This window comes from Chroicocephalus ridibundus, chromosome 1, assembly GCF_963924245.1.
Source record: "Chroicocephalus ridibundus chromosome 1, bChrRid1.1, whole genome shotgun sequence".
NCBI classification, from domain to species: domain Eukaryota; kingdom Metazoa; phylum Chordata; class Aves; order Charadriiformes; family Laridae; genus Chroicocephalus; species Chroicocephalus ridibundus.
The window spans coordinates 88,866,718-88,892,402 of record NC_086284.1 but is presented as its reverse complement, the minus strand read 5'-3'; the positions used below and the strand labels follow the sequence as shown (position 1 = coordinate 88,892,402).

Sequence of the window (25,685 nt, the reverse complement as noted above, 5' to 3'; positions counted from 1 at the left end):
TTGGTATTTAAGTGGGGCTTGGCAGGGGGTGGAAATTGGCTATCTCTGCTCAGGTCAGGCTGGGCAACCAAATCCACCAGGCAGCAGCAGCAACTTGTGTCTTGTATATTCTTTTACCATTTTTATTTTCCTTTTCCATTATGGTTCTATTAAACAGTCTTTTCCCCTTCCCCTCCTTTTCTCCCTACCCTTTTTGGGGGGTGGGGGTAGGTAAGCAAGAGGCTGCATGGTCCTAGCTGCTGGCTGGGGTTAAACCACAACACATAGAAGAGAAAAAAGTAAAAACACTCACCCCTCCCTTCATGGCGTTAACATATTCATTATCATCTCAGTGACATATAAGCCAACTTCAACTGCGTAAATCTTGCACTGTTGTGAACAGCGAAGTCAAATGCCAGTAGGATTACATTTCTTTAAACAAGAACTCAGACACAGGGCAGAAGCTAAAAATGGATGTGTGTATAGGGGATGTCAAAGCTTTTCTAAAAGTCTTCTGTAGAAATAGTGACCCTAAGTTTCAGGTTTTGTGGTGTTTTAAATAACTTTCAGGTGGAACATGACAAAAGAGGGAATGTGGATGCACAGAGGTCAAGAAAAATCCCTGGCAGGTGTACACACTATATAACAGAAGAGTACTTACTTGCTCACAAGCAGTGATGCTATCAAAATGTAGTATTAGTTGAGAAGATACTCAACTATTTCCAAAGATCAGCTTTAATGATTTTCTTCTTACCCAAGATTTAAGAACTTTTTTTAAGCTGTTAAGATATACTGGGCCTCGTGACATTAAACAACGTAAAAAAAGTTAGGAATGTGAAATCTTTAACTGTCCACTCTAAGCTAGGGTAAGCGACACTTCAACAAAAGCATGCTGCTTTTACTGAAACACTTTTATGAAAAGTGACCCCCAAAACATTCTGGGAGTGATCTGAACACACACAGCTCAAGAAAACGAGGCTTCTGAGGCCCCAAAAAAACTCAGGGATAGAGCTCCTCTCCCGCCTGTGCTACTGTTCCCCCATTCAGCGTTTGGGCAAGGGGGCTGGCAAAACAGAGAGAAGCTATCCGTCGCCACCATTACAGACAGGGACTTGAGTGGCTCAAGTGAGCCATTTCCTGCCAGCCTCGAGCCTTGTGTTGACAACCCCATCAGTAAATGTTTTCAGCTGAACTTCCCTCAATTAGGTCCTTTGTCGGAGTCTTTCACAAAGTAAATGGACCAGGTAGAGTTGCCACATGTGACTTTTGCTTGCTTAACTTCAGACAAAGGAGAGCTGAGCTCTGTTGCATTGGTAATGACAACAGGAAAGCACGGCTTAATCCCCAAATCAGCTCCAATTCGTTTAACAACCGCAGCCCTCCGCGGGGCTGTTCACACCGTGTCTTTGTCAGAGACAGTTTTGTCAACAGCCAAACAGATTTGCCCACAGTCCAGCAATCTGTAACTGGGGACAGCCTGCAGGCTGCGGGTCTGCGTTATCTCTGCAGATTTCGGATTGTAGACACTATTTAGCAACGTATCACTATCATCTCAAACATTTTTTTCCTGGGATTAGTACTCGGCTTGTTGCATCAGCTGCACATCTTTGTCTCGCAATGGCTCAGTCCCCTTTGGCTGGTTAAAAATGTGCTTGTATGTGCAGCCTCACACCATCCTCTATATGTTCACCAGTTCATTCTTACCACTCATGAAATGTTTGTTTCTGTTTTTAAGCGTTCACACCCTCAGTTGCTTCACTTAACTGAAACTCCATCAACTGACATTAACAGAAATATGCTGTTTAAGGCTGCCTAAAAAAAAAAAGTACATGCAGTTTAAGTGATCGAAAACTCAAGAAAACAAAACCGCTGAAGTCCCAAAACTCACAGGAAGTTCTGCACATGCTGCTGTTCCCCAATTCAGTATTTTTTTCAATGGGCATGGCTAAGCACAGAAGAGTACTTTAACTCACACCACTACAGTAAATTGACTAGTAAAGTAAGTAATTTCCAGAGGAAATAAATCCAGTATGCTCTGGTGTTCAGACAGCAATGAATATACCAAGAGAAAACAATAATCATTCTTTATTAATTGACATTTAGCAGTGCACTAAGAAAAAAAAAAAAACACCAAACCAGCCACTTGCAAAGGGAACGATATCCTCTTAATATTGAGCTCTTCTGAGCACGCTCATTCTTCACTTTTGAGGCTGCATCACAAACTGCAATTTGTTATTATGCTTAGGATGCTCTTATGGATAGCTTCTCTTAGAAGGTCAACTATTTCTAGATCTGTATTATATCAGAACTTTGAGAACTTATTTCTTAAGTGTTAAGAGTCTTCATTAGCAAACAATTTTGAACTGACAACACTTGTAGACAATTTAATATTAAGCTGACAAAATATTAAAACTAAGGTCAATGAAAGGTTTTTGACAGTTATCCACATTCCTGTTGGGCAGCGCATTGATGGTCGGATTAGCAATACAGAGAGTGAAGCACAGTACACATGGGGGAACAAGGAAAGGCAAGGTTGCAGCACTGCATATTTACAGAGAGAAGGGGAGACTTCTACATCTGACTGATAAAAAACACACATCAAATGGAGCGTGACAGAGCAAGTCAATCAGCCTATGCAAATCAGGAAAGGCAAAAATGGTGCTGCAGTACTAGAAAGCCCATTCATGTCTTATGTGGATGCCTCAGCATTTAGATCTTAAACTTCACATTTTTTCCTGAAGCTCAGTGCACAGCTCCCCAGCTCTCCTATGCAGACATGTCAACTTTTACATCCTTTTTTCCCCCCTTCAATCATTCATTAGTATTACTCGAGCACTTGGGGAAGACAGTTATTTTCAGTTGACAGTGTACTAAGAGAAATCAGGTTAGATACTTTAAGATTTAGATTTATAAGGACCTTACTCAGAGATGCTTCCAGATGCCAGGTCAGCTATCTCCTGGAAATGTTATACAATAGAAGACAGTCTTCCAGAAAGTTCCTGGAACATGTCAGAAGACAGGTAATTTAAGTCTGGAAATGGCTCCTTTAGAAGAGGCTGTCTTCTTAAGAAAAATGACCAGATGAGATTGCCAAGGGGAAAGCCAATTTGAGAATTCACATCTCATGTCACTTTCAGACTCAAGGAAACACAGGTAAGCAAGATGAGGCCATGTAATCAAAGAAAGCCAACCTTTAAGTCTTGTAAGTCCTTTTTACTTTTAGATATTTTACCTTCTAATTATTCAGAGTTTGTGTATCCTTGGCATTATCTTTTTAGGGGAACAAAGTACAAGCTTAACCCAATACAGAGGAAGGACAGCACCAGAGTACTAAATTACCAACTTGGCTATCTTTTCACCGACCTCAGAAACAAAAGCTTCTACAGAACTGGAATCTTTATTCAGGAAGAACATAAAAGCATAAGTAACTAAAACCAGAATAAGATAGACCACACAAAAACAAGAGAAAAATAATAGGCACATCAAGTATAAAAAACCAAATAATTTTGAACAGAAAGAGACAGTGTCACATTTGAAAAGATGACTGAAATACACTTAGAACTTCATAGAGCATTACCAGGAAAGATATGAACATAGGACTAGACTCATGCCAGCTTATTTGTTACCTTAAGTCAGGCCCCAAGTTTACCAGTGTAACTTGTCTACACCACTTATATATGTAAAACACATATAGAGCTGTACACACAAATATGTTCAGTACATACAAATATGTTCATACACAGTAAACAGAGACAAATTCCAGCAGGCAACACACTTGCCTAGGATCCAATTTTCCTACTAGATATATCAGTTCTCTCTATGTATATAATGACAGAAACAATACAACTTGAAAATCCTTAGGTAATTCTCATATATTAGGAACGTGGCCAACTGAGCTGCTTAACAAGACACCCAGGAGAAGAGAGACAACAAATTAAAGGTTATTTAGCTCAACTCCAATCTTGAACACAGAACTAGAGATTTCCAGAAGAACAAAAGCAGCAACTGCCACAATGAGTGTCAAGAACAGACAACTGAGTAACTGTAAACAAATAGGTGTATGCAGTAATTAACTAACCCTGACACTGTAAAGCAGCTTCAGGAAATAAAGTGAATTTGGTTTTGCTCACCAGTTTATCCCAGTAGACTCTGTTTATGCAAGTGTCACTAATGACACCAACCACCTTTATCATGGTGTTAAGTTACTTCAGTCACTGCTTGAGAAATTAGAGTGTATAATAAAGTGTTTAAAAGCACATACAACAAGACAGAGACAGAAATTTTTCATCATTCACATGCTAAGGTTAGACTTGAACATATTTAGACATATTCAATTGTCATAAGAATTACAAATACATTTAACTGATTTGAGCTTTCCTGCATCTGGAAGGACTGGCCCTGAGACCAAGACATCATACAATGTCACTGCGTCAATGCAGACCAGAATTCAACTGTTCTGATATCCAAACAGCAAGATGACATTGCAAGATGACATAGACAAGATCATCAACAGTATTATGCTTTATTTTAGTCACTTCATACACAAGGCTGGTAAAAGAACAGTTTGCCCTGCCTCCACCCCAGAAGGAGATCCAACACAGGGAGAAATAAATATTTTTAAGAGAGAACAGAGGACATAATTTATAGGAAGGAAATCTACTCACCTGCCATTTTTTTTGATGTAGGTTGCTAAATAACCATGGTCTTCCCAGTTATGAACTGTTTCTGTCATTCCCTGCTCCTGAAAAATGGGCTGTAGAGCTTTAAGAACAGCATTGCAATCAGCTGTGAGATTAAAGAGGAAAAAAATTAGTAAGGATTTTTTTTTTTTTTTTAAAAGGCTCAACAGTTTTTGCTGGCAGCCTGGAGTACATACTCTGAGTTTCATCTGCACAATAGCTTTCCTGTACCTTCTCCCCTCCCCACCTCCATCCCGAGATATGTTCTTCAGTGAATGGGCATCCAAACAATTTAAATCAGTCTTTACCCCTGAGCAAAACTGGTTATCTACAATGGATGTAATAAGAGTACTTTTATATGGCTACTATTGGTCACCAACTGTATCACAATCCAGTGAAGTCCCTACTCATGTGATTTTTTTTTTTTAATCTCTTAAAAACACACAAACAACCCCAGAAAGAAACCACAGCACTGACAAGAAACTTAGTAGTTTCCCTGTCTTATGGCTTGACATTTTTTCCAAAGGCATTGAAAACTAGACAGGACAAGACACCCGATCCACTCTGCCCTATAGAAACATCCTTTTTCTAACATCTAGGACAGAGCAAGCCCCCCCAGCTGAATTCTTCATGATGCTATGGAAAAGGCCTCACAAAAATTCCCTTGGAAGTAACTAAAGAAGTTACTCTGGTAATTATCTTCAAAAGCAAGCTGATTATTTGTCCATAAAGATGTTTCTTCGGTCAGAATGTGCAAGTGTCAGAAGCCCCAGGTTTGCTGTACACATTAGTTTTGTGAGGGTTTTGTTTTTTTTTTTAAATAATCTTCATTACAGCCATTTTAGATGCACCATTCAAATAAGCGTCCCAAAAACAAGTTGCAAGTTTTGTCAGACTTTGGAATTGATGAGGCAAGTTCATAGAGGATGATGGTAAAGGCACACCTACCCGAACAGGAACAAAACTGGAAAGACTGTCATACTGGTGTATCAGCGAGAGATCTACCAGTATTACTCTACAGGCTGTCCCAGTAAGGGAAGTATCATTTTTGCTTCACAAACACAGAACTAAGCCACTGCAGTCATGCAATATATCAATAATGTAACCAGGATTTAGAGTCTTTCTATCAGAGAAATCACCTGCCACAGCCACATTAGAAGCACAGTTTATAACCAAATGCTTCAGCACTCACTCGTTGTTCCCCTTGCCCCAAGCTATTGAAGAGTTATTCCTCAGGTAATTATTTTGTTTTACTCCCTGCCCCCAAATGCATACACTTTGGAAACCAGTAAGTGTAGCCTACAGACACAATCAGCAATAGTCTCCAGGATGTTACTGATCTGTACAAGCTTCAAACAAGCACACAAATCTATACCAAGTAAATCACAAAATTTGGCTCATCTATCTTCTTTACACAACTCCACAGCAGACTAAACTGAAAACTTTATTGCTTGAAATCTATGTTTGCCCATCTGTAAAGCCTGGACTCTATTATCCCTGTATGATTTAACAAGACAGGCTGAAATAACAGATAAAGCATTCACTTCAGTTTTCCTCTACACAAAGCCAAGAGCGAACCAGTTCCCCAATACCTTGCCAAGGATATTTATTAAAAGCGGAAAGGGCCTGCTTCTTACTGTTCATACTATCTGATCTTGAATGCATTTTCTGAGATAAATATTTTTCACCGTCTACATCTCACTAACTCATGTTGCAAATCATGGGGAAATAAAACTAATGAAGAATAAGTTCTGTTGGACAACAGTAAGTGATCTGACTGCTGGCCTTTTCTCAGTAGCACCATTGATGATTTTTACCCTCACTGATGAGACACTCCACACACAGTCCACTACCACTGTGAAGCTTTTTTCCCCCCTCCTCACCCTCCTGTCAAAAACTGTGCCTTTTGTACCAGTAAGTTTTTATATTTCCTGTCCAGCATCAGTCAGGTACCACACCATGGCACAGGCAATAATTAAGGCTCCGAGTACACAGTTTATGTGCCCAGTAACTGTGGTTACGGTAAGTGGCCAACAATCAAGCCACCATGTTTTTGTGACAAAAGCACAAATAAGCGGGGCCTTAATTAGAGCCACAGTTCTTAACCTGATTCTGGTCTCATGCACTGGGAAGGCAACTTTGCACTGCTCACTTTAAACTTACAGTTTCCGGCATGCATCAACACTCTTTTTGGGGAGGATAAGAGCTGCTGCTCCAGCGCCAGTATATTCAAAGAATTTTTGTTACTTCAGACGTGTGGTCCCCTCATTTTGCTTGGCATTTGCTTCCTTGCCCCACTCCTTCACCTTATCCCTCATCTCTTATGAAACCCATGCTCATTTCCTCTCCTTACTTATTTCTTATGTTACCACCACAACAATGTTAAACAAGAACCGAGTTGAATAATGCACAGCATGCCCTTCCAGGCCAGCAAATTAGCACAAAACCCAAACTGAAGCAGTATGCACCTAACACCCAGACCACTCCACCTTACAGTTCCTGCAAGATATTGAAGTAGTAAGATGGAGAACATACTCTGGAAGAACTGAAGTGCTCATACCACATTTAGCCTGGCTGCTTTCAACAACTTCAAGGATTCCTGCTAGGTGCATCTTGGCAGAGACTGCAGGACAAATCATCACTGATGTTTTTCTGCTCCATGAACATACTAGTCCCTCACAAGCTGCTCGTCATTCACCACTACGTTTCTTTGCTAAGCAGCAAGGCACAAGCTTGATTGAGTTCTTCCTATTATGCGATTAACTTTAGGAAATTAAGATGACAACAACAGGCTCTTTCATCAGATCTCCTTTTGGTTATACCACACAAGATTTGCCTCAAAGGGCTAATTAATTCTCCAAAGTTGAAGACTCCTTTTTAAAGTGTTTGAGGCATCAGTGGTTGCTTGAAGGCATCAGGAAGCTTCAGCAACCTCAGGATCTCTCACCCAAATCCACTTGCCACCACTCACTTCAAACTCAGATATCCTATATCAAGCATTGATAAGCAAAAAGGACAATGGTGATCAGAACTGTACAGACACCTTTGAATCTACATCAAAATGTTAATTCAAGTAGTCATTAATTTTTTTTGCTAATCAGAAACAAAAGGAAACATAATCTGGTCACCAAGTATGAAATACTGTTTTAAGTATTTGATAATTATTTGTCAGAAAGAATGAAGAGGCCCAGAGTTTCAACTGTACAGAACAGAAACAAAAACACTGTACAAGATTGAGATCCCTATTTTTCAAGGGAGTTAATGCCTAGTTAAGCCAGACAATTTTGGCATTTCAGTTGAAGAGATGATCTCCAGCAGTTGCAGATGTTCCTCTGAAATTTTAGCAGCAGAGAAGACATTATTTGACAGCAATCTGTGAACATAAGCACAGCTCAAAGTCCAGAGCTACTGTAAGCATCCAGTCTGGCCTCCTGCATAACACTAACTAATTTCACCCAGATACTCTAACACTCAGTTCAGTAATCTGCTATTGAGCCAGACTATCTCTAAAAATATTCTGGTTTAAGACCTCCTCATACCAGAGGATTGACAAAAATCTTAGTAAGCTATGGGAACAGATTAGCTCTCATTTGAAAATATTCACCCCATTTCCGACTTCAAATTCTTCTTACCCTGATTTTGAATCATTTCCTCTAGCAAGCAAGAAAGAATGCAATATAACCAAAACAGGACACATCAAAGCACTTATATATGCTTCCACATCTCTGACTGTATTTTTCCCTTGGTAGCTAACACTTTCAGTGGAGAAAGGTGAAGAAAAAAAACATAAGTGAACTGCTTCATTAACAACACATTATGAGTTAGAGTACATTAGGAGCCAAAACGCAGAATATGCTAATAGTAAACAGCAACCTGAATGACTGACATATTGTTTCAGTTCAGAGCCGTTTAAATTAATTGTTTCAATATATTAAGTCATTGTGTTGTGCAAGTCTGAAATTCTCACACATGGGCACTCTCTACCCATCAACTTCAATTCTTCAAAAACCTCACAGGAAAAAGGAAATATGCAGAGACAAGGTGGGAAGGTGTCAGGTACAACCGATGAAGGGAACACACCTGAGAAAAGAGATTCATCTCTAGCCAGGTGAAGTCCCAGGGGCAGTTCCAGAGGCAAGGAGCAGGAGGCTGGTCCTTCAACCTGCTGCAACTGCACACCTCACTGCTCTGGCCACCAAGCCCACCACAGTCACATCAGGCCACCCTCAGCACCTCCCCTCCACCACCACCGACTGGAACTACAGTAACCAGGCTTACAGGTGTTCCTCTCATTCATAGACTAATCTGAGGTATAATATTGACATTGGAAAAATATCAGTCTTAATTATGATAAAAACTCCAGAATTAGGTGTGTGCTGCAGAAATGCTTAGTGAGCAAAACATTCATAAATTTTAAAATCCAGAGACAAGGAGAAACTTCAGGCTCCAGTGCCTGTATTTCACATGTCCTAGATTTCCTTTAGGCACTAAAACAAATGGAGAAATAACAAAAAACAAAGCGACAAAAGTCGCCATAGTTTATGGAAAGCCAACAGCCTCATCTTACTAGCCCACCCTCTCCCCTACATATATAAGTACAAAGCAGTACAGAATAATTTGTAGATAACTGGTGATTATCATTTAGTCATCAACTCCTGCATGGCAATCTTTTTCTTAAAACTTGAAAACTTAACAACCGTACTCCTTTTGTCTTGGTTAAAAGGATCTGCCAGCATGGAAAAAAAATCAGTGCGCAGAGCACACTAGTGTTAGACTATCCAGAGAAGTTTCCACAGAAATATCACTGGCTCAACTATGAGTTCAGAATGACAACAGTTCCCTTAACTGGTTCTTTTCCTTGAAAAAGGACTACAGAATAAATGCATGCCTCACAAGAATGAGAGGACTTTCTCCAAGAACACCCTGAAGCCCCTGCTTGCATTACTCCCCAGGACAAAGAAGCTACCTTTTGCCTGACAGGTTAACAGATACAAATGAAAGACAACTGGCTTTAGAAACATGCACCTCCCAGGTACTAAGTTTGGAAGTCTCCTGTCAGAACCTGCATACACACAGGAAGAATCCTTTGTTTTGTCCTTGCCATTTTTGTGAAAGCAGAAAACAGCAGGAACCAGAAAGCTATATTAAAATTATTCCTTCCAATCAGTTTGCACCTGTGAGAATCAACCTCTTCATGCTGACTCATGCACAGACATCAACAAATCATGCATGGCTTAAAAAAGGGGCAGCAGGTGGAAATAGTCATCTACTATTCACCCACCCATGAGAAAACAGATCAAAGTTTCCCTGTGCACTTCCTCCATTTCATTATTCTGTATTACAGGAGGTTAAGAGCAGAAAGCTGCTTTTTCTTGAAGTTTCCACAGAACATCCTCCACACTCCTACTCTGAGAACTTCCAGCTACATAGTGAATACAGGCAAATTAAGCCATACTGTGCCCCAAGTGCATGTTCAAGCAAGTGCATGAACTCACCAGCACATCCATGTCATCACCACAGTCAATATAAATCACACACAGTGCATCCAAGTGTCCGTTAGAAATTATACATAAAGCAACCACAAATCAGAATGAGCTCTCCAAGTATTAAAGACACCCAGCTACCAACAGGCTGATTCAACCCTCATTCTTCTGCTGCACTACCACTACCTTTCTATCAGCTCAGATTGCCAAGAATACACACAAAACACACCCATATGAGATAACAAATCTCTGACAGACACTAGAAGCCTTTAACACAGTATTTGCAGCATTTCTGAGAGCATGATAGGTTTTTCGTCTTATATCCAGCTAAATACATTACTCTTGCAAGAAACATCTTTCCTTTCTTCCAGCGTTCTGCACAAGTTAAATGTGACCTGCCTCTTCCCTTCCCACCCACGCTCCACAGCTACCAGCCACCTTTTCCCCAAAACATCCAACCAACTAGGGACTGAACTCCAGATGTTTTTCTGTGTTGACCAATGCCAAGCTAAAGCTGCACTGCCGCCAAACAGAGCACTCCCACCCTCTCTCATTGCTGCCTCTTCCTGTACATTCATGCACCAGACTCAACTGGGGAGGTAGGGAGGTGGCGTGGGAAGCATCCAAAACCAACGTGCAACATATATTTTAAGAGCTAGTGCTGACATAAAAAGGAGTGAGAGGGAAGGGTGAAAGAGTGCTTAAGCCAATGATGTGACCATACCCCCTGAGCAAGCCTGTGGTTCACCTGAGGTACGATTTTCCTACCTAAGTCAATTCTGTGTAGATCCCTCTGGCACAGCTGGGTCAGGTAGATACTGCAGAATGGAAGGCATTGGAAGCAACCTCTGGAGATTGTCTCATCCAACCCCCTGCTCAGAGCAGGATCAACGACTACAGGTTGCTTAGCACCACATGCAGTCAGGTTTTCGCTCTCTCCACAGAGTAAGACTCCACTGCCTCTGTGGGTAACCTGTTCCTGTGTTCAATCACCCTCACAATGAGAAGCGTTTTCTTATGTTGAGATCAAGTTTCATGTGTTTCAATTTGTGCCCACTGCCTCTTGTCCTGTCACACAGGGCACCACTGAGAAAAGATCAGCTCCGTCTTCTCTACTCTGCCCATGAGGTTTGTTGTTGTGGTTTTTTTTTTTTAATGTATAGATGTAATTCAACACAGTGCTTAGAGACATGGTTTAGTGGTGGACTTAGGTTAACAGCTGAACTCTATCTTAAGGGTCTTTTCCAACCTAAATGATTCTATGTGGGCAAGATCCCCCTGAGCCTTCTCTGCTCAAGGCCGAGCATTCCCAGCTAATCTAGGCCTCTTTGTATGAGAGATGCTCCAGTCCTTTAATCATGTTCATGACCCTACACCAGGCCTACTCCAGTAGGACCAACTCTCTCTTGTACTGGGGAGCCCAGCACTGGACCCAGCACCCCAGATATGCCTCACTGGGGCTGAGCTGAGGGCAAGGATCCCTAGGCTGAAGGCAAAGCTGTCCCTATCTTGTACTTGTGTATGGGGTCATTCTTCCCAGGTACAAGACTTGGTACTCCCTTTGGCTGAGCTTCATTGGGTTCCTGTAGGCCAGGAGGGCCTACAGTACATCAATCATCCCTCCCTGGTTTGTGTCATCTGCAAGCTTGCCAAGGATGCACTCTGTAGCAATACCTAGGTCATTAATGAAGATATTAAAGTGCATTGGCCCCATTACCTACCCCTCCTTGGGCACACTACCACTGACTGGCCTCCAGGTGGACTTTTTGTTGCTGATCACAACAATCTCTCAGGCCCAGCAATTCAATTTTCAGTCCACCTCACTGTGGATTTCACCAACTTGTACTTTCCCACTTTGTCCATGAAGATGTTATTGGAAAGACTAGATGAAGTCTAGATAAAACAGCAACCGCTACTCTTCCCTCCTCCATCAAGCCCGTCTTTTGACCACAGAATGCTATCATGTGGGTCAGGCATGATCTCTCCTTTGTAAATCTATGTCAGCTATGCTTTCTAGCCCTCAACAGGTCTAGAAATAGTTTCCAAAACTACTTACTCCATCACTTTCCCAGATATCAAGATAAAGTTGACTGGCATGTAGTTCCCTGGGTCTCCCTTCTTGGTATTTTGAAGACAGGAGTGATATTGATTTTCTTTCAGTACCAGATTCTTTACCCAGATGCACCAAGTGCATCAGCATAGGGCCACACACCTACAAAGAACAAGGAACCTGGTCCTGGGCAGAGTACTACGCACCTTCACAATTTACACCTACCTTCTTCCCTCATCTTCCCCATACGCAGAAGTCTCCCAAAGTTGAGTTGTCTTCCCTCTGCCCCTCACCAGAATGAGGTCTGTGGAAGCACATCTTCAGACAAAGGAATGCAAAAGGTGGGGAGGGGCAGAGAGGAAGAGAACCTACTTCAACTTTCCTAAAACCACCTTTAAAAAGCTAAACTTCGCTTTGTAGTTTTAAAAACACTACTGTAACTTTAGTAGTAACAGTGATGAAATTAACATAAAATATAATAAATATATGTAATATAATAAATTTTATAATGAGGGGCCCCTTTTTTTTTTTCCCTCCTGACAGCCCACAGACTGATTTCCAATTAATATATTCTTGACTTCTGGAAGATCAAAGCCTTACTGAAGGCATTTTGCATTTTAAGAGCACTCAGGAAGAATAGATTTACGTCCTCAATTGGTCAGTAGGATTTATCTGGGAGACTGTTACACATACAGACACACACTTGTGTACAGATAGTTTTATTAAGTCATTCAGAACAACTGAAAGAAGGCTTAAAACAGATCACTTAAGTGAAGCAGCTCAGCTTTGTTATTAAACTTTTACCACACGTAGTAATAAATGTATTTACTAATCTCTAAAATTCTGCCACACAGAATCTCCACCCGCTTGTTAGACAAGGAACATCAGCCAGAGTTCAGGAGGACAGCAGGTATACATGGCTTCTGCGTTATGCCATGGTCCTGCAGAGATACCTGTAAGAGCCAGGACACATCATCCACAGAAGTCTCTCTGAAAATTTGTACCAGTGCACAGAGACAAGCAATTAAACAGACATCTGCCTACATATAAGCTCAATTATTATGAGCATCATTAATAAAATACCCACAGACAGGAAAATAAACCTGTGACTGTAACAGTGAATGACTACAGCAGAGCCAGCAAAGTCAAGGTTAAAGTATTTGCAGCATGTCTGAATCTGAAACTACTTGAAAGAACAAAGACAAAGGATCAGCTTCCAGAATCTACCTAGATTATTTTTTTTTTCTTTTGCAGACATATTTGATTATCATCTGACATGACTTAGGAGTTACTTGGGAAACCTAGCACCACAAGCACAATTTTCCTGGCTTGTTTACTGCACAAATACAGGGTTCCTGCTTGTGGATTCATCAACATCAACAGCTCACTCCTGATGAGTCCTGCATCACAATGCACTAGCGTTAAGTTTAAAAAGAACTTGCCACAGGGACCTATAGAGGGGTTTCTCCTTGCTAGCTTTTGGCAAAACTTTTTTTTAAGAGTCCCTCATTGCTGCTGGAAGCACTTGAGGAACCATTTTCAGCTGGCTATTAGAGGAATGTTTTTCAGTTAGGTAGGACAAGTCCTACAAGAACATTCCATAAGACAAAAATAAGTTTAAGACAGCAAGCGTGCCGAATTGTGACAGCCAGAACAACTCTGAAGACGAAACTTAGTATTGCTCCTTCAAAAAGAAATTCAGCAAGATGATAAAAGCAACAAAGAACTGCCAGGTGACTATATACTTTTCACAGTAGTCACACACAGAATTAAAGAATGTTTAAGAAGGCTCTACCACTCACTTTGACATTTACAAAGTATTCATTTCTGTATTTTTTGATAAAATAAATGCTTTAAAAGCAGTTTTCTTACACCTGGCATCTAATTGCAACTAGTGATGTGCCATCCTATTATGGTTAACAACAACTTTTTACATGCAGATCTTCTGGAATGGTGCACAGCAGCTTACCAGAAGTCCTGCTACTCTACTGTAACTCTGGAAGAAAAACCATTTATAGGCCTCCACAAGTAACAGTGGCTGGCATTCTGTAAGTCACATTGCTGCTTAATAATCACACAAAAGTTTAGTTAAGAAAGAAATTTTTAACTTTCTTCCTTTCCCTAATTGCTACTTTACCCTGTAAGTTTCTTACTGGTTTTTCCACTTCATACAAATTCACTGTTCTTTAATATAGAAGCAACATTTGCTTATCTAGAAACAGACACATGAGATGTTTGTCACACTGTTCTGGACAAACCACAAACAGTATCTTTCACCTTTTAAACATCTAAGTCTCACAGACTCTTCCAGACTTGCTGTGTGGTCAAGTTTAGTTTTCCTAAGGAAAGACAGCATTTCATTGAACTTCTTGCACAACTTCATCCCAACAGATCAGAGCTGACCAACAGGCAAAGAGGTAAGTCAAAGGCATTTACAAACATTCTTAAGTTTGGCATACCACCTTTACACAGAGTATTTATGCACTCAGAAATCTTACTTCATATGATATGTAGCTTGAGCCTTAGCAGCAATGAATTTTTTTTTTCAATGCCCCAGTTCCACTAACTTAATTTGTGTCTCCCACTAATGCATTAACTGAAATCCATCAACTGGCATATAAAGACTGTTCACATAAACACTCTCACCTGTTGAAAGAGCTGTAGCCCTTCCATTCAAAAAAGCAGTAAAAGACAAAATGTACTTGGTAACAGAACTTCAGCATACCCAAACAGCACCAGTTCTCCCGTTCACTTACATCTCTCAAGCCACTTTCATCACCTGGTATCTGCCCATCTTCTAGAAGTGTATTAGGTAAAGTGATTAGTCTTGTCATATGTACTTCTCTCCTTCCAAGAATTTTGCTATTAAAAAGGCATGGTCAGAGAAAAGTACCTGAAATGGGAAATACTGATGTGTCAAAAGCAGCCTTTACTTCCTGCAGGAATCTGTTCCACAGCCTCAAACTACAGCCTCATGGAAAGTGTCTCCCATGCTGTCAATGTTCACCTTTGCAGGTGACAGTTCCTTCGTGTCTGAACAAGGAGCCATTGAGTACTTGACATCATGCTGGAGAATCAGATAATTATATTTTCAGAGTTCCACTCATAAAGCATTTTAATCTTCAAAACTGGAAATCAACAAAAGCAGGGAACGAGGTCACAGCAGTCCTCGCTGCTAAAAACAGAAAGCTATTAATTCCTGTATTAACTCCTCCTGACAAGCCCCATTTGTGCCCTGACACACAGCAGGCCAGTTCTTGGTCCAGGCCTGTTAGAACTAGATTATGGAGACCTGCAGGGCTCAGCTGGGACCAGCCCAGCCAAGCGCACAGCCTGAGCCCACGCTGCTCACAGGGGCTCCTAAGGGAGCTCAACTAGCACAGACCCATTCCTGAACTACAGCTGCAAGCTGGAGGCAAACACACCTTTAGCCAAGGCTGATAACAGTTGCAAGATTTACTTGAGTTTCGTTAAATCTTTATTTACATGGTCTTCACATACAGCTCATAGCCAACGAGTCAGCAAATTCTGATAACATACCATAGATCAATATGGTAAAGAGATAAGCATATCATCTGCATGTTATCATTGTAATCAGATGTTTCAGCACTTCAGACAACCCAGTACTTGACAGAACCAGACAAATTGAGCTACCAGGCTCAGAGATACTGTTACCTCCAAACATGTTCAAAATATACTTAATGTGTTGTTACTGCTAACTGCAGCCACCTCCAGTCATAGAAGCCGATCTGCCTCACAAGAAATAACAGAGCTGTAGAATATCTAGGTACATCAGGCAACAAAAACACCCATTATAGAGAATATCAATTTAAAAATAACTATATTCAGCCAAGTGCTCAAAGGTTATAAATGAGAAAACTCACCAATAAAATCTTAGAAATTGCCAAGTATTTAGTATTAGTTTAAGCCTTTCTCCTTCATACACAAGATTCTGACAGATTTGTGGAAAAACTCTGCAAGAGACACCAAGTTTTCAATGCCAGACACCTCTTCCTGCTTTCTCTGGTATTTCCACACTTAGTGCAGGATGAATTATGACTCAGAACTGCTGATTATCTGCTTATTAAACCAAACCCGCACCAATTCCAAATTGTCTTTACTACAGCAGGATACAGCTTACCACACACAAGCAGCTGAACTTGTGAAGTGTTTTCACAGGTAGAAATTCAGAGATTGCAGAAGGGAAAAGCCAATACAGTCATTACAGTAAGGAAGCTCAACTACAAGGCTGCAAAGGGATGTAGAACTAAACTAGGCTTTGCCAACTCTTTCCTCCCCTCCAAAAGTTTAGATCGGCACAGCCAAAAAACAAGCATAGAATTGTGATCCTGCTCTATGAAGAGCATTACAACTTCAAATCAAAACAAAGACAAGAATGAAATTATCAGCTTAACTGCATGCAATTCAAATATTTAACAATTTGATAGCCTAAGTAAAAACTTCAATACTGAAAGAACTGTTAGTATAGTAACTTAGAACACCTTATAGTCAAGATTCTTCCAGAACACAACATGTATGACCAGTTAGTTATCATACTTTTAAGGATGTCAAATACTAAGGTATATCATGCAGTATTATTAAACAGTTGTAAACAACAAAAAAATCTTTACACCCCTGACTGCATATAAAAGCTTCACCTGGCAGCATTCACGTCTGCTTAAAAGTAGGCCAAAAGTCTAAGATTCAGGATTGCCAGAAGAGTTAACGGCACTTTCTTACATTGTAATGGACACTTCAGCTGAGACATTTTATGTCTTTTTAATTAACTTGTAAAGCATTTAAATGCATCCCCTTGCAAGAGCCTCCAAAAGAAGTTTTGTAATCGTTTGTCTCCAATAAGTGCAGTTATGCAGCAAAACACTAATCAAAGCATAAAACAATTCACATGACTCCAGTTAGATTTTTCTTTCACATAATGTATTAGTAAAGAGTATCTCTTAATATATTGTCTACATCCAGCAACATTTAGACGTAAGTACTGCAGCCATTAACCATCAAACAGGCTTGATTTTCTCACCAATTTTTTCCCCCCAGTGTCAGAATTGAGCAGTGGACCCTGCGGGACAGGAACAAAGCCACTGACAAAGGGCCTAAAGAGGAGGCTCAGCCCACAAAAGGTCATTCCCCTCTTCTTTCTACCTCCATGAAAACGTTAGTTTGAAGAAAAACAGGCCATGTGCACACACGTGCCTACTTATCCTTTTTCTTAAAAACCCAAGCATTGCCTTACCTGCATTACTGCCCTGGCATTCCCAATGTATGTTAATTCACACACAAGTTTCATATGAATTTACTGCAGTAATTGGGTCAGTTCAGGGAATCACTGCTCTCCTCCACCAGCTCAATCATCTGTGCCCTGGCCCTGAATGTTGTCAGCGCAATTGTTTGTGCAGCTGTACTATAAACCGTATAATCCCCCCCCCCCCAAGCAATAATCCCAAACAGTAAACTTTAATACAGTTAAAACTAATTTTCCAACAAGTTCTTACCCTTTCAAAGCAACTTTCTGAAGCAAATAAGAAAAACCCAAATCTAAAGTCTCCATATTATCTCCACCCCCTTAAAGAAACTTGAAGAACATTAACCATTTTAATCCCCAACAACCAAGAAAAGCAAGCTTATATGACACATTCATACATGGATGGAAACACTCCCATATATGAGCAGATTCACAACATACAGTAATCTAAGCTCAATTCTGTATAGGTGTAAGGCACCAAGCACCTACTTCCATAATAAAGTCCTTACATTAAGTAACTCGAGGAGTCTCAAATGCCTCATTTCTGACTGACTAACAAAGATGTCACTAGCCCAGAAGTGAAAGGAATGGCTAAAGCCTTATATATGCACCAATTAAGAAAGGTGAGCAATCTGTGTCCATTTTCATAAATGTTAAAGCACTCTTGTATTTCAGGATAAGGAACACTATGCTCTTTGCCTTCTGAAGTTGTCCACTTACCTCAAGGGCCACAGACAATAGCTAATATACCTGCTTATATCTAATTGCCTATTGTTTTAAAAAAAAAAACTGATGGGATGCATAATTACAGGATGTATAGTTAGGAAGACAGACAAAAGGGCCTTTTTTCCTGTTAACTAATTTGTAGATTTTGTAGTATATTAAAAAATGTATTGAAGAGTTTGAAGAAAACTGACAGCTTTTAGTAAAGTGGCTTCATTCCTCTAATGCAGCCCCACCCCCAAGAGTGTTATGTGTATCCTCCCAATCTCAAACCAACACAAGAGGACTTGTTTTCTCCTCCAACACCCTACACCCATGTTATGTTTTCACTGACATTGGTTGGCATCTTTCAATACCTCCAACAACCTTACAGAAGTGATGATGGTAAACACCAAGAGGTACCAGTATTCCAGTTATCATTTTCAAGATCCTTGCTGAACACACATTTGAATCATGAAGAACGTACAGACATGCAGCACAGTCCAATATCCCAAGAGAACTGGACTGCCTGAAGAAAACAAGGCTGCTATCAAAGGGTTTTGGCACACGCCAAGGAAGCCAGCCAGTGCAAATGACCCACCAGAATCTACACCATTCTGTAGCACAAGCAGTTGCTAGCTAATAGCTACAGAAGTATTAACACATGACAAAATCCCATCTTCCTAATGCAGAGTTGTGCCCTCCAGATCTTTTCACCGAAATCCAAAGACAGCCTCCCTCCTCTACTCCCCGACAACCTCAAAAGGCTGAGGATGAAGACAAGCCACACACAATGCAGCACATAAAGAAACAAACAGATCCTAGAAGAATGTTAACACCCCAGAAACACTATCCTATCCTTTATAGTCATGTTCAACCTTGATTGTGGACAATTAACAGTGAAGCCTGTTTTTCCTTCAGGATTGGGAGAACACCTGATAGCTACTCTGTTAAGTGGGAACACTGAGAACCATATTCAAAAGATTTCAACCACCATATATGCAGCACCTCTCCTATGAAGACAGGCTGAGAGAGCTGGGGTTCTTCAGCCTGGAGAAGAGAAGGCTCCAGGGAGAACTTATAGTGACCTTCCAGTACCTGAAGGGGGCCTACAAGAAAGCTGGGGAGGGGCTGCTTGCAAGGGCATGTAGCAATAGGATGAGGGGCAATGGTTATAAACTAGAGCAGAGTAGGTTTAGATTAGACATTAGGAAGAAGTTCTTTACAGTGAGGGTGGTGAGACACTGGAACAGGTTGCCCAGAGAGGTGGTGGAGGCCCCATCCCTGGGGACATTCAAGGCCAGGCTTGATGAGGCTCTGAGCAGCCTGATCTAGTTGAAGATGTCCCTGCTTACTGCAGGGGGGTTGGACTAGCTGACCTTTAAAGGTCCCTTCCAACCCAACACATTCTATGATATAACATCTCTCATACACAAGCAGATTCTTAAGGAAGCGGACACCATAACCTTGTACAGTTATTGCACGATGCACTGCAATGCATCTTGCAAACTACTCAACAAACTTGCTTTCATAGACTAAAGTCTTGCCTTCATAGAAACTGGCAAGTTTAACAGGTATATTAACACCTACCAAAAATACATATTTTTCAAAAACTGAGGACACAGCTAATGTTTTGAGGAATAAGGAGTATGCATTTACCAAGGTTAACAGATCCTATATTCTCCACAATACAAAGATGCAACAACTTCAGATGAGCTGTAGAGATAATATGTCACGAGATCAGAAGGTACAAAAACACACCTCTTATTTTACTAAATGCCATTTCATGGCATTCCCGACCATTCAGAAGTTTTATTGTCCACGTAATGTACAGTAAAAGCCTCAACTAGTTGATGATCCATGATTCAGCATTAAGCTTTAACTCTTTTAACACAAACTACAAACATACATTCACCATTTTTCCTCTGGAGACAACCCTTTATGCTTTGGGCCATAGGCACTAGATGAGAGGAAAAAGTCCACATGAAAAGTAGAAACCAGCTTCAGAGCTGTCATGAGTGGAAGAAAGTTCTTCACATCTCAGTAAAGATGTCTATTGTGCCAAAATTAACTTAAGAAGGGAAAAAGGTTTCTTCCCCTCCTTTGATCTTCACAGCAAGACTTCTACAGTTGGTCCATCCCCCGTCCACATTCAGGTACATCCATCTTGATTGGAGAAATATCAAAACATTGTCTTCAAAAGTAAAGGCAAACAGAATAGAGAACCAACCTGGAAGCCAGATAATACTTAAGATTGTTACCACACTATTTTATTAATAGCATAGTTTTTGTATCTTAGAGCAGCTAATACAACTGCAGCTTATTTTCAATACACATAGTCCTACTCTTCCCTGGCAATTCTGACTCTTCTGCAGAAGCCAGTTAGTTACTAACATAACCCTTGAACCCATGATAGTTCAAGTTAGTAAACAGATAGGGTCACTGCAGGGGCTGGCTGGTATCCATGAAAATTGGTCTTAGACTACTTTAGCTTCTCAATTCTGCTTGTGCTAGATCAGTCAAGCATGAGGGGTAACGGTTTTGAACTGAAAGAGGGAAGATTTAGATTAGCTATTAAAAAGAGGGTGGTGAGGCACTGGCACAGGTTGCCCAGGGAAGCTGTGGATGCCCCATCCCTGGGAGTGTTCAAGACCAGGCTGGATGGGGCTTCGAGCAGCCTGGTCTAGTGTGAGGTGTCCCTGCCCATGGCACAGGGGTTGGAACTAGATGATCTTTAAGGTCCCTTCCAACTCTAACCATTATATGATTAGGATTCTATGAAGATGCAAGGAAAATGACAGGATTATCTCATTTGCCATTAGGTCACCATTAGAGTGGCTAAGCTGCACTATAAAAAATCTCACTGTAAAATAGAAAGACTTCCACCACGAAACACATTCCAAAGCACACTGTTTGAGAGCTACTCCACTGATGCCTTCCCCCTCTCCGCTCCTGGCTCCCAGAAGTGCAAACGCAGCAATGTCACAAAGGACACAGTATGCAGCAGAGGCCCTGGGGTCAGGAACAAAGCTGTGGACAGATTTTTATCCGTAGATGAAGGGAACTGCCTTCACACCTACTTCCCTCCCTCCAAAAGGGGAAACGAAGAGGAAGGGGTAGGGCACAGAAGGCCAGGCCCCCGAGGCCCGCCGGTCCCGGGGCGGGCAGCCCGAGCTCAGTGACCACCGACGTCGCCAGCCAGCTTCGGCGACCATGGCGGCTTTCCCCCCGCCGCCTCCCCCCAATTAAACCTTTTCACCCATCTTGGCTGTTGAGAAACGTGGTGTCTCCCTCGGGTTTCTGGCTCGAACGTGCCCCCTACAGATAACGGCGGAGTAAAGCTCCGAAATAGCCGGCGGCTCATCCGAAGCCGAGCTTCATCGCTAATCACTTCCTTCGCGCTTCCGCGGCGGGGTTACAGAGACACCGCGGTGACACGGCACTCACGCGTGGTACCGCGGCTCGCTCCGCGGGGGAGCCCAGCCCGCTCCATCGCCCCCAAGCGCGGTGCGAGGGCTGCGCTAACCGGGTCCCCGGGTCCAGGCGGGCTTCGCGGGGAGCCCCGCGGCCCGGCCGCTCGCCAACAGCCAGGCCCTCCCTCCCCCCAGGCCCGCGGCGCGGCACCTCCCGCCCGACCGCTTCCCCCTGTCGCCGGCGGGGAAAGCCCGTCCCGGCGGCCGCCCGGGGCCCGCCGCAGTGACCGAGCAGGGCGGGGGGCACCTGCGCGGCCCCTCCCGGCCCTTCACCGCCGCCTCGCCCCAAGCCAGGCTGCCCCCAACGCGGGGCGGCGGCACGGCGGGCTCTGGGCGGGAGGCCGCAGCGGGCCGCCCGCCTGCCCGGGGCGGCGGCATAGCGGCCCGGGGGCACCTGCCCGGAGGCGGATGCCGGGGCGACGCGGGGGGACACACGGGCTACCCGGAGGGAGGCCCGGGGGAGGGGGCGACCGCGCGGGGCCTGGCAGGCGAGCAGCCGCTTCCTCAGCGGCTGAAGGGGCGAGGGGAGGTGGGGCGCGACACACCGCCGAGGCGGTGGGGGGGTGGCGAAGGGACGCGTCCCCCCCGCCTTCTTCTCCTGTCCCCCACCGCGGCCGTTACCTGTGGCGCCGAGCAGGAAGTCCAGGGTGCTGTGCCGCGCTGCTGCTGCCGCCATAGTGAGGTAGAGCCCTGTGCCATGCCTGGAGGAGGCGGCGGCGGCGGCGCGGGGAAGCGCGGCGGAGCAGCCTATATGGGCGCTGGGGGCTGCAGCGGCGCCGCGGGGGCGGGCGGACGGGCGGCGGGCGGGGCGGGGTCCGGCCGGCGGGGCGGGGGCAATGGCGGCGAGCTGTGGCGGCCCGGCGTGGAGGGAGGGCTGGCGGCGGGGTGGCGCGGGAGCCAGGCCGGTGGCCGTGAGGGGAACGGGTGCCAGGCGAGGGTTAGTTGGTTGGGGGCGAGGGGCAGTTGGTTAGGGGTGGGGGGGCCCTCGGCGGGCCGCCGGCGGGAGCGCGGCCGCTGCGGCGCCTCAGCCCGGCGCTGGTGCCGGGCCGCCAGCTCCCGCCTCAGGGCCCCCGGGGCTGGGGCTGGTCCGTGCGCCCGAAAAATGCCCAACTGAGCCCGGAATTTTATTAGGATTCAGTTTACGCCCCGTCCTCCCCACCTCATCCACCGGTGGAATCCGTTAAGGAAGAAGGTCCAGCAGCAATGGTGGCTGCCGCGCCGCCGCAGGGTTTGCTTGTCGCCCGCTGGGCAAGGGGGCTCCTTTCTTATCCCGCTGTTGCAGAGCGACCGCCACCAGAGAATCTCCAAAGCCAGTTATTTAAAATCATTATATATATATATATAAAAAAAGGATAGCTGTAAACTAGCGTGCCCGAGCCACAAATGACACAAGCCCCCTGCAGTTACAAACCCAGAAGCGTGCCGTTTAGAAGTAGGTAATGATGGGACTGATGTTTAACTTTGCCGGTTACTACAAGTCTTACAGCTCTTGGTTCCTTTTAATTTCTTTGCAGGACTGAGGTCGAATTTGCACAATACCGTGGCATCAGTGATTTTGTGTGATTCCACAATTAAAAGAAGAGGTTTACAAGGATTACATATTAATGTCTAATCTAATGTATTACCGTCATTATTTCTGTAAGTTGCAATAACGTTTTTTCAGTGCAAGCTTTCAGCATCCTTATTTTGAAGAGAAAAATTCCACACACGCACCCTGAGCAAAGCAGGAACATTCACTGGAGATATGCATCAACAGAGACATGGACGTCTGTGGGTCTGTTAGAGCTATGCTTTGATCAGCTGGTGTTCATTTGACACAGCTGATCCATGAGAGGCTCTATTTTTTAATGATTAATTAGCTAAAATATAGGGCTTTGCAGATTCCCATTCAACATCTTTGATCCAATCCTGGATGTTACAGGGGATTACAGAGTCCTGTTTGAATGGATTGGGTAGCCTTGTTGAGGTTTCATTAGGAATTCTGCTTTTTCTTAGTGCCATGCCTTTTTCTTTCTTTCTTTTTTTTTTTAAATGAAAATCAATGCTTCCTTACTGCCGTTTCTGATATCTCTGCTGTTTTTTTCAGACAGGCAGCTGCCACAAGACAGCCAGGAAAATCCCCGTACTTTATAATCTCATGTCTCACCGTGGCTTGTGGCAGCTGCAGTTGTTTCAGTTACCTCATTACATAAAGGAGCTTACTAGATTGTTTTTTGCTGTCTTAAACTTCAGTGGTGGCAAGGAACTAACCAGTGCCTTTTGTTCAGTTCAGCCTGTTATGTTATCTTTCCATTGTGGAATAGTTGGAAAAAGGTAATAGTGATGTTGTCACCTAAGTACCTTCAGTTGTATTTGTTCATACGTGCCAGGTGCCTTGCTAAATTATGCCCTTATATACACATGAGCAGCTTTGCTGGGTTTACAGGAAAAAAAAAAGAACACCAATTTGTCATGCAAATCTTTTGCTGGCATTAATTTTGCTACTTAAGGCCGACCATTCCGGACTGGCACTTGAAGCGGGGTGGAGCATCATCTTTTTAATTAAATTTGCTATGGAAAAAAGAAACAAAACAGTCATCTTACCATGTCCTTTTTTATATGGATGGGGATTTTATGGAGTAGTAGTGGACTTCAACTGAAGAGCTGAAAAGGCTATTGAATTATTTCAGAGAACAGCATGAAGTCTTTCTTTCTTAAACTTTGACTTAAAGGACAGTTATTAGCCATAAATGGCTTTCACAGCTGTTTGTTAGGTTAGGTGGAGCTGGGAAAGCTGGCAAAACAGCATGAACAAATTCAAAAAAGGAATGAGAATGGAAAAGAAGAGGTTCATCTTGGAAACATTGGTAGAGCTGTAGGAAAACATCCAACAAGAGGACAAAATCTGCAATATTAACATGTAGGAGTTGAAGTGGGACAGTACGTTACGTGTGGTCTTGCAGAACAGCATAATAACAAAGCCTGCAGAATTTAAGCCTCCGTGTGAAGGATCCCATCCCTGAGGAAGGAACTAATAGACTTTCTCTTCCGCTTCTTTGGCATGACCACCCTCTGCATGCTACTTAACTAGGTCACGCCTGGGATATTTTTGGGAATCTTCCTGTTAGAAAATTACACTGAAGGGAATTTAAAAAAGAGCAATTAAAATAATTAAAGAGATGGAGGGATTGATTTATGAGACAAGATCAAAAGAGCTGGAATATTAAAACATGTTTCACAAATGCTGTGGAGTTGGAATGACATCATATTGTTAAGATTAGCACAGGCTATATGGAAAGAGTGTATTCAGTGTAAGATGACGTGTATATTTTGAAACCAGTAATGACTGCAAAAGTGGGTGCAACGGGGAAAAAAAGGTTGAGACACCGATGTTTGCCGAGTTATGGAAAGCTTTGTGTTGAAAAGCAAGGGCAGGGGCCCTACCCTCTACAGGTAGATTGGACAGATTAGATAAAAGACTCGGGCTGACGGGAACAATCTTGCACTGGAAAATGGTTGGGACAAAAGCCTTGCATGGTATGCAATAACCCGCACTAGAGGTGTGGTTTAGTCTGCATCACCTCTCTTCTCTGTATAGAACCATGGTGGGCTGAAATGCCAATGTTGCAAGTCCCAAGATTTTTCAAGCAGAGCGTAATAGGGTTTTTAACCACAGGCTCCCAGTTCGCCTTCTCTGGCTACATCTGCCTGTGTTCATTGGTCTGAAAATATTTCACCTACAACTGCCACAATCCAAAGTTCACCTCAGAAACTGGAGTTAAGACCAACTTTTTGTCACAGACAGAAATCCTTTAACAAAAAGATTTTTGCCTCATATTTATGAGTTGTTCAGAAATTCTTTAATTTCGGGTCTTTTTGAGCCCTACCTAGGGTACACTAGGATTGCTTGATGTTAGTGGACTTTTTTTCCCTGAATGGTGAAGCACATTTCTAAAGTGACGACACATTTGAGACAGGAGTTCACAAAGGTTGTGTTAGCACTTGCTTAAGAATTCCTGTATATCTCATGGCTTTGTCACTCATGAATAATGTGGTCGTAGAATCATAGAATTGTCTAGG

At 42.9% G+C, this 25,685-nt stretch overlaps 1 protein-coding gene across 1 annotated transcript in view; it reads right to left on the bottom strand.

The window, feature by feature from the left end:
• The window catches only part of SMS (spermine synthase), a 52,268-nt gene extending 29,691 nt beyond the window's left edge, over nt 1-22,577 (bottom strand). Inside the window, exons 1-2 of the mRNA XM_063343082.1 lie at nt 22,248-22,577; nt 4,644-4,764 (exon numbers count right to left, since the gene is read on the bottom strand). Of these exons, the coding sequence (XP_063199152.1) occupies nt 4,644-4,764; nt 22,248-22,302 (176 nt within the window). The 5' untranslated portion in view covers nt 22,303-22,577. The remainder of the gene's footprint in view (nt 1-4,643; nt 4,765-22,247) is intronic.
• Nucleotides 22,578-25,685: the final 3,108 nt, after the last annotated feature.